Genomic DNA, 15,816 nt, shown 5'->3' with positions numbered 1-15,816 from the left:
CTAAAGTTTCTTTTCCTGAAGAAAGTCGGGAGTGTAATCTTCCTTTTGGTAGGTTCCATGTTGACACAATATTCTTTGTACCGTGAAAGATCAGTCCAAATTGTATAAAATGCCTGGGATTGAATGAGTTAAAGCATTAGAATTGTTAAATGACTTTCAACTGACCACTCGTGGTAAAAAAATAAAAACATGTTTTTTTAATGCTGTAAAATTATTTTTAAAATCATTTTACATTTATTATTCATGCATTCATTAATCATTACATTGAACTTTTTTTATACTTCTTTTGTACAAATTCAACAAAGAATTACAATTGTTAAATCATGTATTTCATTGGCACAAATACAGTAAGCTTTTTATGATTTGTTTGTGCTCATTTTGTGTGACTTTGTTGAAGGAATATAGTAAGAGCAATTGGACACCCTATTAAAGCATTACATTTGTCAAATGACTTTAAAATGAGCTTTAGTGGCAAAAAAATTAAGTGATTAAAATAAAGGTTTTTATAATCACTCATATACTGTATATGTATATACATGTGTGTGTGTGCGTGTATGTACACATGTACACTAGGTCCCCAACTTAGGAACATCCGACTTGCGAACGCAAGCTGACTGGTCTATATTTGCATGTATTTTGCCTTATAGTAAGTCCATATTTATACTGCTACATGCTTGACCAGTAGAGGGCACTGTGACACTGCTAATGGGACCAACAGGAGAGAAAGTCGAGGAAGAGGAGAAAGGAAGGCTAAGAGTTGTATGATAGAACCCGGACAGAGCGTGTGACTCTTCATAAAGTTTATGAAGAGTTAATAGGCCTGCTTAATTCTACACCACCCACAGAACACTACCTCTTTTAGAAGAGTGTAACGACGACGACGATTTGTCCTTTTTTTCAATAACTCCTCCAACTCCAGCACAACTACGTATGCTCGACCACTCCTCTTCAAAGGTAAATAACATTTATCATTATGTATTATTATATCATTTTTATCCTTGTTTTTTCATTAATTATCCTGGTTTAATATTACTACTGCATCCAAACTCATATTTACATACATACACATATACTGTATATGTATACATGTATATGTAGTACATGTAGTATCATTTGTAATATTACTTTTTGTTGGACTCACAAACAAATCGACTGGAACCAATTGTGTTCGTTGCGTGGGGACCTAGTGTATATGTGTATATGTGTATGTATGTATGCATTTTCATAAAGAATGTAAGGATCCATGCAGCTGTCAGTGACTTGTCTATGCCTGATGTGTTTTGTTGATGTTTCGTGTCCACAGTGTTCAGAACCTGCAGTCGGCACCATTGGACCTGACTGAGCTGGACTTGGTTCTGCAGCAGCAGGAGAGGATCATGAATGCATCACGTGCACTGGCTGCAGAGGCGTCACAAAAGAGCAAACTGGTGGCAGGTCAGTGCTGGCTTGTCATGATGATGATGATGATGATGAACGTCTGCAGGCTTTCAGTGTTTTCACCACCTGGCCGCCATCTTGGCTGCACCCACAGCTGCCTCACCCGCTCGCCAGCTTTGAGCTCGAGGACATTGTTGAGGACATGAGGACAGAGCCCAACTGATATGGGATTCTTGGGGCCGATGCCGATATATGAAAAAAGAGCATTGATTTACCCAGGTTATATACTGTACATGAACATACAGTAAATGCTTATAATACCCAAAATGCGATTAAACGCAAAGAAGCAGAAGACTACCAAATTAAAATAAGGAATTTAATTGAGACTGTCAACATAAGGATATGCCTCTTTGTGATTCAATTTTAGGTGTTGCCACAAATTTGTAGTGTTCTTCGCTGTGCTGGTGCCGCAGCCATGGCTAACTTGCACAATGCACATGTTGCATCTAACATAACACCTCCACACCTTACTCTTCTCCTCTGCCTGTCACATGAAAATATCAACATTTAGTGCATTTTGGTCAGTAGCCTAGAATGTGATACTATAGTTGAGCATTTTCAAATAAAAACAAGTGGCTGCATTGGGCTGGAAGTGATGATACATAGGCTAATGCGAGATGTTTTTCATTTAATACATTATGTGTTTATTCACAAAAACATCTCATCAATATCAATCAGTCATATTTTACTAGCTATTGAAAAGTTCCATCTGCAGCCACTGAGTATTTGCCAACAGCTCAAAAACAAATGCTGAAGCAAACATTAAAAAGTTGACCCCCAAACAAAATAAGAAATAATCAAAACACGCATCACGTTACTTAGTACAAGGACTAAACTACATTTTATGTTACAATGTAGCTGCTTTCAAAACACGACCAAACGTGACTAAGACTAAATACATGCCTTGGAACATTTTCAAAATGATTTGAATGAAGACATGAACTTGTGAATGTATGAGCATGGGAATATTAAATGAAGTGGGACGCTGTGTATATCTGCATATATCTTGTTTATCTCAGAGAGATGCAACTTACACGACGTTAAAACACTGAAATAGTCTCTCTAAAACGTTGGTCTCCCTGACGGGCTCAAGTGTAGCACACAGAGACACACAGGAAGGGAGCGACAGAATCTCTACTCAGCAAAAAAAAAAAAAGTTGATATATCTGTTACATATTCACCGGTATTGATCCATTGGTGATACGTCGTAATCGGGCTCTAATTTAAACATTGCCAGCTTTTATTACGTTTTTAGCTATTTGTGCCCATCTCTGCAAGGAGCACCCTCTCTTATGAAAAATTCAATGTTATTTCATTATACAACCTCCAATAACTTCCTGGTTCGAAATGAGAAATGAAATGTTCCATTTTTAACGTTTCCTTGCTCCCTGCCAATCATCCACATGAATGACTCAACGTTAGAAGATAATCATAAAATAAAACAAAATGTTTTTCTCCTCAGCTAAAGCCGCTGCTGCTGTCACCACCACTGCCACTCTTGGGAAAACATGAGACTCTTGGGAAAACAGCCAATTTCAACAGTTGCTTCTATTTTCAGTAATTTATACTTTTTTTTAAACAAATGCTGACTAATTCAGTTTTAACACATAAGAAGCCGATTGTGTTTAAAGTAAAATGACGGGTGATACACTGGTAGAAGACAATTATGATTCCACCCACCCCCAATATTGTCAAAGCTGTTGCATATATGCTACATTGCTCATGATAAATGTGTTCCTTGTTTGAATTTTTTTTTTGCTTAATACCACAAATATACTTTGAATTAAAGCAAAGACCATATACTAATTAAGAACAATAGACACTAACATTTACTGAGTGTTTTATTGGCATTTTTGCTATTGTGACAAATATGTCCCGTCCGGCTTTCTGTAGCAATTTTAAAGCTAAAAGCTCGATAGCTTTATAGCTAACGAGATAGATTTTCCGAGCTTCTTTTATATGAATTAACGAATTATAGTAAGAACAATTGAATTGTAATATGTGACAGCATGTTAAGATTTTAAAAACATGTTAACTTGCTTTAAAATGAGCTTTAATGCCAAAAAACGTTTTTGGAAATGAGCTAGCTTACCTGACACAATACCATCTGGGGAAGCCATATCATGAAATAGTCACATGACAACCACACCAAAATATTTTCTATATGGCACTTAGGGACTTCATGAGTTCAACTCACGCACAAAGCTGTGTAGGACACATTGTAGGTCATAAAGTGTCACCGCGGCTTCTTATGGGCTAAAACGCAAACATTTTACGTGTGAAAATCACAATTTTAACACGCTGGAAAACATGCTTGTTTTTTGTCCTCAAGTCGTTCGATCAGCTTGTAGCGTCACCTAGTGGTCACAGTCTGTCTTTGCTACTAAGATGATGAATCAAGTAAAGGAATACTGTCACCTTACAAAATAAACAGGAAAGTAATACAAGTTTACTGTGTGTGTGCTTTTATTATTTTTAGCAATAAGGAAAAAAAACTGGAGTCATTGAAAAAAAAAACCTCAATGTCAGCATCACCACTCCGGCTAAGGAAATCATAAAAAAGGGTTGTGATTGGCCTACAAGTGAACACATGATGTACAAATCAACAAATGTCCCTTGTCCCGCCTACGATGACTTCACAAATGACATTTTGTACACTTCTTTGCGTTCAGTGTTCCCCCTCTCTGGGACGCTTTTGTCCTTTTCTGTTGTGGTTTCTTTTGGGTCTGGATGACAAGCGTTGTCCTCTGAGTCTTTGCTTTCGTTGGGAGACGTCTCAGGCTTTGGTGTCACCTCACTCTGATTCTCTGCCGGCGGGACGTCAGATGAATCAGACTGCAGACAAGAAAAAGACGCAGACATCGTCAGTCCATATTTATGTTGCAAGTTGACTGTAGAAGGAGCTTTACAACCTATGTCATCACAGCGAACATGGACGGTGTCCTGCTTTTATGTCAGAGTGACACCTCACCTCGCTGAATCCCAGTCCGCAGTGTCTACGGTTACGTCCCGACAGTTTGCCGTCCATCCCCTGCTGGTACTGCATCTCCAGCTGCTGGCTGATCTTCTTATCTTCTTTGCCTGCAGAACGCACACATCAGCACAACATAAACACATCAAATTTATTTATTTATTTATTTATTTTACTTACCGCTGCGGAAGTGTGATGTTGATTTGTGGTCTCCAATGACCAGACGTCCAGTGTGCTCTTTCTAAGGAGGAGAGAAGGAGAGAGGAGGAGGAGGTATCGGTCCGATACCACACATCACACTCAGTGGTGTCCAAAGTGTGGCTCGTGCCTCTCATTTGCTGGTCCGCGCCACATCATTGCAGAAATGAAAATAAAACTGCAAAAATAAACTTGGCCGTTTAACAAAATTTTAAATGTCAAAAGGCCCCCGAAATCCTTTCTTCATCCATTTTTCAGCCAAACTACAGGGCCAGTATCACTGATACAGATACTTTTTAAACTAATTATTATGATTGCTTATAAACCAAATAAGACTTTTTTTTTTAACAAAAGATATGTATACATTTTTTTCAGCTCATTTGTGAACAATTTAACGGTAATTAATGTAATAATGTAAACAAATCAATGATTCTGTTATTAAATATTGCTGCACGTGGCGGGTGTTCTTCCGCCAGTGCAGGCTATGTGGTGTGGTGTTTACAGACCACAATAAAGATGTTCATTTATGGGACAACAAAAAGTAACACGGATGTCGTACGTGGAAGACCACCTGTACGATCCTTGGTGTCGACACTATCGATATTAGGTCGATCCATAGTGGTGGTAAAGCAGTAGTAACAGCACCACCTTTGGATCAATAAATAAGCAAATAAAGGCGAATGAAACCCACCTTTGAAGCTCCCATCAGCCGTAAAAATTTCTGCCTCCTCTCATCACTTCCCAAGTCAGCTGAAGCCCACTGGGTGGACTCCTCCTGCAGGTCCAAACACTCCTAACGGTCACTTGCACCGACAGACGTGTGTTCACATTTTCCACACAGAAAACGAACGTTTTTGCATCATGAGTTCACATGACCTCGTCTAAGCTTTCAGGTCAAGACATCTGTAATCTGCATTTAGTATGTATTACTTATTTCTGTGTTAAATGTGCAGAAATCAGTCTGCTAACACGAATATAGTAAATGTATTAAACATTAGCCAACAAGCTAACACGAAGCTAGCCGTAGCCAAGTAGTCCTCTGCTTCTACCTGATTACGATGACTTCCTAATTCAACTCACTTCACTTGGAGATGCCGGTCGTTTAGTTCCGTGTTTTCCGTCTGGAGAACTCATTTGAGCAGCGTTGTCTCTTATTGTTCACATAAATAACTAAAATAAAATTGCCATGTACATGCAGCGAATGGCTCGTCACTTCCGGTTCATCTTCCTCTACTGTTGCAGTGGTGCTTTCGATGAGTTTTATGCTGCCTCCTGTGGTTGGATTATGTCACTACACTTTTTAAACTAAAAAGGGGCAGAGACAATAAGACTTGTCTTTTTCTGCTCCCTTTCATTCTGGTTTGAAGAGTGTTTGTATGTTATACTGTATTATTTTTTTTCTTTTTTGAATGAAAAATGTTTTTTTTTTTTAAATAAACTAACAATGAACGCTGGTCGGATAACTCCTTCACTAGGAAAACATAAATAATATAACATAAACGGCCTCATATTAAGGTACTATAGTTAAATCTATAAACTTTTTTTATTCTATTTTCTCCCTCAGATGTTTAAACTGAGCACAAGGTCACTGTAGTTTAGCACAAATTGAACACCAGGTGGGAGTCGATTATTTGTACTGTAATACTTAAAAGAAGATGCATGTACTCTTTTTATTTATTTATTTATTATTGTAGTAGTTATATTTCAATGTGGCATACATGTAACATGATTTTTTAAAATTATAATTCTAATCATGAATTGGGTTGGACATGAACTCCCACTGCAGACTACCATCTATGGTCCCTTGTCCGATAAATGGAAAATATAAAACATTTTCTCTTGTATTTTAACTTATTTTAGCCAACGCTATCATCAGTAACTTGTTGCAGATTATTTTTTTACAGCATAAATGGATGTGTACTCAAGCTGCCGCTCAAGGGCGCTCTAGTAGGTGCAATCATTACCAAGCATACTTTAAAGTTCACTATTTCAACCGTAGACATTTTTAGTACAATATGCTATGTTTTATTTTTATTTTACAAAAGGTAACCCCCGCATTCCCCACCCTTGTCCCGCCTACGATGGCTTCACAAAGGCTATTCTGTACATTTCTTTGCATTCAGTGTTCCGGCTCTCTGTGACAGTTTTGTCATTTAGCGTTGTGGTTTCTTTTGGGTGTGGATCATAAAATTTGTGCTGTGCGTCTTTAGACTCGCTGCTCTCGCTGGCGGGCGTCTTGGGCTTTGGCGTCACCTTGCCCTGACCCTCTGCTGGCGGAACGCCATGTGACTGAGACTGTGGACATGACGATATAAAGATAAAGGTAATTAACCTGCACCTCCTTTGTAATTCTGGGCCAGTCTCTCACCTTTCTCGTGATCATCCTCACACCACCGGGTGAAATCTTGCATGGAGCTCCACAGCGAGGGAGATTGGCCGTTGTCTTGTATTTCTTCCATTTCCGAATTATTGCGCCAACAGTGGTCTCTTTCTCACCGAGCGTCTTGCTGATGGTCTTGTAGCCCATTCCAGTCTTGTGCAGGTCAACAATCTTGTCCCTCAGGTCCTTTGACAGCTCTTTGGTCTTGCCCATGGTGGTGGAGAGAGTTGAATGGAAGAGACGGTTTCTGTGACAGGTTCTGGACTGTTCATATACAGTATTTGTCAGGCGTAAATGTACAGTGTCTACAATGACAGTGCCGTTCAATTAAACCAATGAATTGTCTGTCATTGCTGCTGCAAGGGACACTATGTAAACAGACCCCAACATAAACACATCAAATTCAAAGTATTTTTGAAAGTATAGCCCCTTTTCCACCAAAATCCCAGGAACCTTTATCAATAACCTTTAACCTGGGTAACATAATGTACTCAAATTCGGATGATAACACATTGGGCAGTGGTATATATTAGGGCTGTCGAATGATTTAAAAGTTGAATCAGATTAATCGTTTTTTAAATTAATATATATTCTCAAATATGGCCATTTTTACTGTATTTAATTAACAGAAAGATCAATGACAGGACAGGATAACCATAAATTCCGGTGTATAAGCCGCACCCACTACATTTAGAGGAAAAAAGAGATTTGTTCATGTATAAAACGCTGGTGTGCACAGAAAGATGTTACACAGAAAGATTTTTTAAACGTTTAATATAATGTTTTCCCCCCAAACAATGCTCGCCAAACCGTGCCGAATAGTGTAGATAATGTTAGTAGCCCACCAGAAAAAGCATTCATCGCCGTCCTCTTGGGAACTAAAACCACACAAGTTTTCCTCGTCCGTATCAGAATTGAATAGCGTCATAATTCCTTCGTCACACGCGCTGTCTGTCTCGCTCTCTCTTTCGGTTTGCTCTCTGTGTCTATCTTGCAGTAGTCCCAGCCTTTGGAAACCCATTGAAGATAATGTAACAGGGCGGTTGAGGATTCCTACAAATGTTGCGGGGGTGCAGCGTGGACGAAAGGACAGGAGCCGGAGCTGTAGAAGCCACATGTTTGGCACAGCTTTGTCTCTCCACTGACTACCATCAAGTGACCTCTACACACAACAACAACAATTCCGGCCTTCAAAATAACAGCACATCCTGTAGTGCTACAAAATACGGGTGTCCCAAAAAAAAAAGGTTCCAATAGCGCTTTTTCTACGCCACGCTGTAAGGAGATCATACACAGACTTGTGCAAAAGTTGCATATTTCCTTCTATGACAGCCAAATCCATTGCCTTTAACTTGAAAGCGGCATCAAATTCATTTCTTCGTGTGTTTTCTATGATGGAAGATCTTTACTGCCAAGTGTATGTGCACAATGAAGATGGTGTCTACATCTGGGCGCCTACAATTCGGCAGTCAGTTTTAGATGGACAGACAGCAACGTTAATCGTCTCTAAGAAAACAGCACGGCATTTCATGTTTCGTTTATATGCTTTATTCTATCTGTATTTGTATTTATTGATGTGTAGCATACGTGAGTGGCGCTACGTACATTGCGTAAGGTTTACATGGGATTACGTTGGAAATGACTGGATATTACACGTTATTTCTGATTGAGTTATCGCTATAGGCTGCATAAGAACCATGGTACAGTGGGACCTTTGAGGCCGCTTTTGAGTCATGACAGTGCGTGGATACCCCGGCAGATGCAGGTATGTGTCAACTCGATCGCTGCACAGATTCCAATACGTCCCCTCTTTTTTTTTGTTTTCATTCAACATAACAGGCCTTAGTATATATTTCTACGTTGATGTCATGTAAATAAGCAGACATTAGGTCTGATTGTTTTTACTAAAATGCAATTAAGTAGAAAACAAAAAAATACTGTACCTAAACCACAGGTAACTAGAAAAGTTCCCGCGGTGGAAAAAGGGGATCATTTTGCTTACTGCTGCAGAAGTGTGATGTTGACTTGTGGTCTCCAATGACCCGACGTCCAGTGTGCCCTTTCTGAGGAGGAGGAGGAGGACATAAACAAAGGCTTCATTAACAATGTCACTGAATGGTGGCGGTGAAGCAGTAGTAATAACAGCAACTTTGGATCAATAAATAAGTAAATAAATGTGAATGACACCCACCTTGGAGGCTCCCATCAGATGTAAAAACTTATGCTTCCTCTTATTTCCCAGATCAGCCTGCAGGTACAAACACTCCTAACGGTCACTCGAGCCGACAGACATGGTTGTTCACATTTTCCACACAGAAAACTAACACGTTTTGCATCATTTGATACTAAATAACAACTACATTATAATAAATGACGTCCTCTAAGATGAACAACGACATCAACAACCGAGTACAACGAATGCTAATTTGAATGTATAAAATGTTATTTCTGTGTTAAATGTGGAGTAATGAGGTCCCTTATTAACACGATTTTAGTAATGCATTGAATATTAGCCAACAAGATAGAACTAAGCTAGCTGTGCCCTCGTAATCATCCACTTCTATCTGCTGATTACGATGACTTTTCTGACATTTAACTCACTTCACTTGGAGAGACTGGTCGTTTAATTGCATGTTCTTTGTCTGGGGAAGTCATTTCATAATCTTTAATTCCTTAACGTTTTCATAAAAAATATATATCGCCATGTACAGGCAGTGAATGTTTGATGACTTCCGGTTCATCTTATTCTGCGGTCGGGCTGCAGCAGTGCTTTTGATTACGTCTCTGCTGCCCCCCGTGGTTGGATTGTGTCAACTATTTATACTACTTATAACTGAATGGTCAAAAAGAACTTATATTTACCCAGAAAACAAGAATAATATAATATATTATTACATTACTATAGGTAAGATTGTTTTTTTGGCCTTTTTTTTTTTACCTGGATGTTTAAATTTGGCATTGGGTTGAGGGGGTCACAGTAGTTTAGTGTACATAGCGTACCTTCAAATTACCAGAAGGTGGCAGTCGAGTAAGTCTAAAAATTACAAGAATAAGCGTAGTGTTGAAACAATTTTTTAACTATCCTAATTCTTATACATTGTGACACTTGCATTCAACGTTATTTAATTTTTATAATCATTTAATTATCACTATTTGACTTCAATAATTGTCCCTGGACTTGAACTATCCCCGTAGAAAAACATTTATGGTTCTTTGTCCTGTAAATAGGACTTATAGGACTTATTTTAACTTAAAAAAAAGTATTTCAATTGTGTTCGTCAACGCTGTAATCAATACGATGTTACATATCATTTTTTAAAGTATAAATTACACTGTATGTGTATTCATGCTGCCGCTAGATGGCGCTCCAGTAGGCGAAATCATTAACAAGCCTACTTTAAAGTTCGCTATTTCAACCGGAGGCACATTTGTAGTGAAATAAGTAATTGTTTTTTTTAAATGATTATTTTTAATCGTGATTCCCGTTCTATTTAATTGTTAAATAACATTTATTGTATATTTCTTCATACAAAACATTAAACACAACAATAAACACCACGAGGCAAGCACATTTTACATGATGAACAATTTACATTGTCTTCCTTTTAATTTGAAATTGTTTGACTCTCTCCAAGTAGAAAATGAGGACTGATTCCAGCGCCATGAGCGAAGAAAGCTTTTTATTCCCAAAGAAAGAAGAAGTTGATGTGGAGTTGTCCCCCAATGAGAGCGAAGGAGGAGGTCTTATCTGTTCTGCGTGTCTTCATCCGTCACTGGGACACACTCTGACTGACTTCACGTCCATGCCGCGCAGGACGGGGAATAACTTCTGCAAGGAGAACCTCGTAGAACCTTGCAGGACCTGCAGCAGGCGAGGTTCTGACCCACTCTTCCACCCAGCGCTCGTCAGCACAACTCCGACTCATTGAGGACTTGTTGAGCAAAAGTTGGCCATGGTGACTTTACTGGACGTCTTTGCCTTGTGAGTCCACCTCAAAAGTATCCCAGTTTGGACCAATAATTCCAGCCAGAACCCCCCTACCCCACCCCAGAAGTCCCCAGGAGAGCGAACAAGTGAACAGGTAAGAAAACTTACTCAGTCACGCCTTACATGTTGTTTAAAAATAGCAACAATTAAAAAGTAACTCTTTAAATGCACAGCATATATTAGGGCAGTAATATCAAACCAACACACTCCTATACAGCATATGAATAAGAAAGCACAAGAAATAAACAGCCCTTCAATTCACACTTTAAACAATCAACTTGACAGCTGACTAAAGTCTGTAAACAATGTTTACAGTCACTATCATGATGCCGCTATGAAACATCTGGGATGTCAGTCAAAACATTATACATAGAAATGTTTAATATGTCATTATTAACCAAAGAAACATCTTAAATTTAAGTAAAAAAATTATACATAAAATGCTTCTAATCATTATTATTATGTCAATATTAACCAAACTAAACATATTCAAGCCAAAATATTGTATATAAATCACATGTTTATTGTCCCTATTATTATGTCTTCATTAACCAAATAAACATATTAAATTGAAAATAAAATATTGTACATCAAATGTTTCTAATCACCATCATTATGTGACTATTGATAACTAAAATAGACATCTGTAATTGAAGTCTAAATGTTGCACATACAATGTTTATAATCACCAATGTTATGGCTTTGTTAATCAAATAAACATCTTAAATTGAAAATAAAATATTGTACATTAAAATGTTTATAATCACTATCATTATGCAACTATTAACCATATAAACATTTTAAATGTAAGTTAAAATATTGTAGATAACATATTTATAATCACTATTATAATGTCACTGTTAACCAAAAACCATCATTATTTTGAGGTGTAAATATTGTACATAAAATGCTTCTAAGGTCCAGCACTGTCACCTTACAACTACTAACCCTGCAAACATCTTTACTTTCAAAGTAAAAGTGTTGAATAATGACAATCACTATGTCACTCCAGACAGCTACAGCTGAAAAAAAAAAACGGTGCATTTTGATCAAATATTTACTTGTATTACTTTACTTGGATCCCATTAATGCTATAAAATGCTATAAAAGTCTTTACATTTCGGTTAAAATAATATTTCCACTGCAACGTTGGTGTCACCACTTGTTTATACATTCAAGAAAAAAACAATAGCCAGAAAAAATAATTCTAATACTAGCTGCAAAGATTCTTTATTTTAAGTTAGATATATTTTGTAATAAATATGTAATATGCTTTACCAGTATGTAATATACTGTATTTCATGTTTACTATGTACACTGTTACACTGTTGAGTGATACATGCACGCAAATTGCATGTCGCATGATTAAAATTGATATTAGTGAAAACATGAAAAAAAAAAAAGTGACATGAACCCCTTCATGCAGGCTGACCCACTTGGACGTGCTCGGTGACACTTTTAGGTCCATGCACAGGAATCTAATAGGGACCAGGACATTGGGATTAGGAGGGCGGTGTTGAGGTGGTGGGGGGCCCTATCCTATGAGCTTTCCCTCTTTAGGGGGTCACAGGGGTTGACCAGAATGGATGAGTCAAGCATAACAGCAACTTTGTAGAAGTTGTGATGCACTGTATCATCGTGCAAAGTGGGGTGGGGGGACACGTTTCCTGAGCCTCAGCCAGGTTCTGGTGAGGGTACAGGAGGACACGGGGGGGCTGGGCCTGCAGGCGGCTGATAGCGGTCTACTCGGGGTGGTCCCTCACGCAGAGACGCACTACACCGCCGAGATAAGACTCATGCACGTTTGTTTTCTTTTTTGCACACGCAGACGTGTCCAAAAAGGTTGGACATGTGATGTCTGGCTTTGAATGTGCACAAAAGTCTGCTGTAATTGGCTGTTCTGTTGACTTCAGCCACCTTTTAATTGTTTGGAGGAGACAATTTATAGCCCAGCAGCAACACACTCTCCCCTCTGTGTGCATGCGTGTGTGTGTGTGTGTGTGTGAAAAACAATCCGAGGGGGTGGCGTTGGGGGGTGTCAGAAGTTGATCTGCTATGGCATTTTGTTAGGAGCAGGTGCTGCAGGCTGCCGTTCCCTCATAAGGTAAAGTGGCATTAGTGTGTCCAAATGGCAGACTTATATATAGGCTGCCAATTCAGCACATTGTCGTCCCCCCCCCCCCGGCCTTCATAGCTCCTCTCTGGACCCTGTCTGACACAACATGCACCTCTTTTTTTTTTTCCTCCCCCTCTGTCCTCACAATCAGTGCACTCAAAACATCCCTGCCTAAACCTCTCTTAAACGTAGCTGCGATCTGCCACGCGGTGTCTAAAGTGCGGCACGGGGGCCATGTTTGGCCCCAAGCTCATTTTTTCTCAGCCTGTTGCACTTTATTTTAAAAAGTACAAGAAAAACAACAGCAACAATGAGGAAAAAAAACAGCAAACAGGCGTAAATTAAAGTGAAACAGTTGAATTGTTGATGCTAATAACTCAAAGCTGCCAAGCAGGCTGTTTTTTTTTTCTTTGCATAAAAATATTACAAATATCAAAATGGCCCCCGAATCCTTAGATTTTGGAGTATGCGGCCCCCTGTGTTGTACTGTACCATGTACTGTAACGTATTTTTACTTCTTGCCAGGCTCATATCATATGCGGCCTCTCTTTTGGAACTTTAGAATTGAACGTAAGCCGCGGAAATAAAAGGATGACAGCTGTTTCTAATATTTTAACCCTCTCCCTGCAGCCCTGCAAGCTACCAGCACAACAATAAACATGTTGTTGAATGCAAACCTCTCTGAGAGTCACCATTGTTGTCTTTGCAAAGGCTGACTTGTTAGAATTCAATAATAATAAAAAAATGAAGACAATTAATACATTAAAAATATATATTATATAAATATATACATAAAATGTATTAAAATGAATCAATTAAATCCAAGTATATTTATTGTGCCTGTAGAGTGTATAATAGTGTTTAGATTTTAATTATTTAAAAAAATTATTTATATTGAATACTTGTAAAAATAAAAAAAGTAATAAATCAAAAATATATTGGACATAATAATATAAATAAAATATATTAAAATTAATGTACAAAATAAAAAATGTATTTATTGTGCCTGTAGAGTGTATAATAGGGTGTATATTTTAATTATTTAAATAATTCTTTATATTGAATACTTATTATTATTATCGATATATTACTTATATTATCGATATAATAATAGAAAGAAAATATATTAAAATTAATATATGAAATAAAAATATATTTATTGTGGCTGTAGAGCGTATAATATTGTTTATATTTGAATTATTTCCATAATTATTGATATTGAATACTTGTAAAAAAAAAAAGTAAAAGTAATACATAAAAAATATATTCGACATAATAATAAAAAGAAAATATATTAAAATTAATATATGAAATAAAAATATATTTATTGTGGCTGTAGAGTGTATAATAGTGTTTATATTTTAATTATTTAAAAAACTATTATATTGAATACTTGAAAAAAAATGAAGAAGTAATAAGTAAAAAATATATTTGACATAATAATAAAAAGAAAATCTATTACAATTAATATATAAAATAAAAAACGTTTATTGTGGCTGTAGCGTGTATAATAGTGCGATGTAAAGTAATTTAAGGTGCACTACTATTGACAGTTTGTGCAGATGTACGCAGACTGGCCAAAGCAAAGCATTATTGTGCTGATTGGAACAGTTCTTATGCCAGCTGTCATATTGTTCTGTGTGGGAATGGGATCGTTTTCTTCTGGTGTGTGTCGTTGCCACGCGTGTTCTTGTGCTAACTTCAGCTCTGAGTGACAAATGATGAACATGAGCTGAGAGACGAGATTGAGGAGTGGGAGGAGGAGGAGGCGGAATTTGGAGACGAAGGCCCTCTTTGCATTAATCACACATGCAAACGTTTTGATATCCTCATGCAGCTCAAGTGATGTTACCTCTGCCAAGGAGCGGTCTGTCCCTTCTGTTAGGTTAGAGCGTTACACAAAAACAACTTCGTCCAGATAGCACAAGTTGAATCTAGAATGTTTAGTTGCGTTTTTCCACCTTTTCCTCAATGGCATGACAGCAGTGAGACACATACACGAGGGTGTGTCACTGACCTCTGGCCTTTGTTGGACCCTGTGCTGGGTTTTGTTGTACAGGGTGTCCCTAAAATTATACAATTTAAAACAAAAACAACTATATACAATTTTACGTTTAATATAATAAAAATAAATAATAAAATATCCACATTTATTATTTTTACTTTTATGTATTTTTAAAAATGATTCTAGTAGATATAATTAGGATATTTTATTTTTATTTAATTGTAATTGTCTTTAAAAATATTTTCTTATTTAATGTATATATAATAAAATACAACTTTTTTGGTATAATGTATGTACAGTAATTAATTGTAATTATATGTGTATATTACAGTATATGCCCAGCTTTTAGGAACACCCTGTAGTTATGGGATGTCTTCCAACGTACTGTAATTCCATGACATGCTGTCCTTATAAACGTGCTGTCACAGATTAAGTCACTCTGTATGTTGTTTTAATTATAGATCATGTTTCGTTCACTTCTGTCATTTTAAGCTTGCAGTCGAGTCCCTAATTATTTGTCTTTGAGAAGGACAGCGGGCCGCCGGGATGGGACATGTGTTGTACAAACACAAATGAAACATTTAGTCACAAGTATTTCTCCCTGCGTGGTACGTAAGTGCACATTACGAGGCCTATACTTATCTCAGCGACACACCCAAATTGTAGTCCTCAGTGCACCAGAAGAAAGACTGCTCAATGAACATTTATTTATCTGTGTGAG

At 37.5% G+C, this 15,816-nt stretch overlaps 3 protein-coding genes across 12 annotated transcripts in view; 2 read left to right on the top strand and 1 right to left on the bottom strand.

Annotated features, from left to right (window-relative positions):
- LOC129181598 (pleckstrin homology domain-containing family A member 7-like) overlaps positions 1-4,239 on the top strand; it is a 126,698-nt gene extending 122,459 nt beyond the window's left edge. Inside the window, exons 29-30 of one of the 4 annotated variants that reach the window (XM_054776996.1) lie at positions 1,304-1,434; positions 2,900-4,239. In XM_054776996.1, coding sequence (XP_054632971.1) covers positions 1,304-1,434; positions 2,900-2,949 — 181 coding nt within the window. In that variant the 3' untranslated portion in view covers positions 2,950-4,239. The remainder of the gene's footprint in view (positions 1-1,303; positions 1,435-2,899) is intronic. The other 3 variants (XM_054776997.1, XM_054776999.1, XM_054776998.1) reach the window with 3 other exon arrangements.
- c5h11orf58 (chromosome 5 C11orf58 homolog) lies at positions 1,777-9,728 on the bottom strand. Of its 6 annotated transcripts, none has more exons than XM_054777001.1 (9): positions 9,588-9,728; positions 9,178-9,234; positions 8,930-9,049; positions 6,975-7,250; positions 5,687-6,901; positions 5,298-5,381; positions 4,589-4,649; positions 4,409-4,518; positions 1,777-4,272 (listed from the first exon to the last, which is right to left on the bottom strand). In XM_054777001.1, the coding sequence occupies exons 5-9, from the start codon at positions 5,738-5,740 to the stop codon at positions 4,063-4,065; spliced, it is 519 nt and encodes a 172-aa protein (XP_054632976.1). In that variant the 5' UTR covers positions 5,741-6,901; positions 6,975-7,250; positions 8,930-9,049; positions 9,178-9,234; positions 9,588-9,728; the 3' UTR covers positions 1,777-4,062. The 6 variants fall into 6 exon arrangements, 4 of the variants coding, with proteins under 4 accessions (XP_054632976.1, XP_054632978.1, XP_054632979.1 ...); XM_054777003.1 differs by having other exon boundaries at positions 8,989-9,049; XM_054777004.1 differs by having other exon boundaries at positions 6,975-7,233; positions 8,989-9,049.
- A 1,049-nt stretch (positions 9,729-10,777) lies between these two features.
- LOC129181063 (transcription factor SOX-6-like) overlaps positions 10,778-15,816 on the top strand; it is a 126,127-nt gene continuing 121,088 nt past the window's right edge. For both annotated transcript variants that reach the window (XM_054775722.1, XM_054775721.1), the window contains exon 1: positions 10,778-11,068. The gene's annotated coding sequence lies outside the window, so the exon portion shown is untranslated. The remainder of the gene's footprint in view (positions 11,069-15,816) is intronic.

This window comes from Dunckerocampus dactyliophorus, chromosome 5, assembly GCF_027744805.1.
Source record: "Dunckerocampus dactyliophorus isolate RoL2022-P2 chromosome 5, RoL_Ddac_1.1, whole genome shotgun sequence".
NCBI lineage: Eukaryota > Metazoa > Chordata > Actinopteri > Syngnathiformes > Syngnathidae > Dunckerocampus > Dunckerocampus dactyliophorus.
This window is presented reverse-complemented; position numbering and strand designations above follow the sequence as displayed.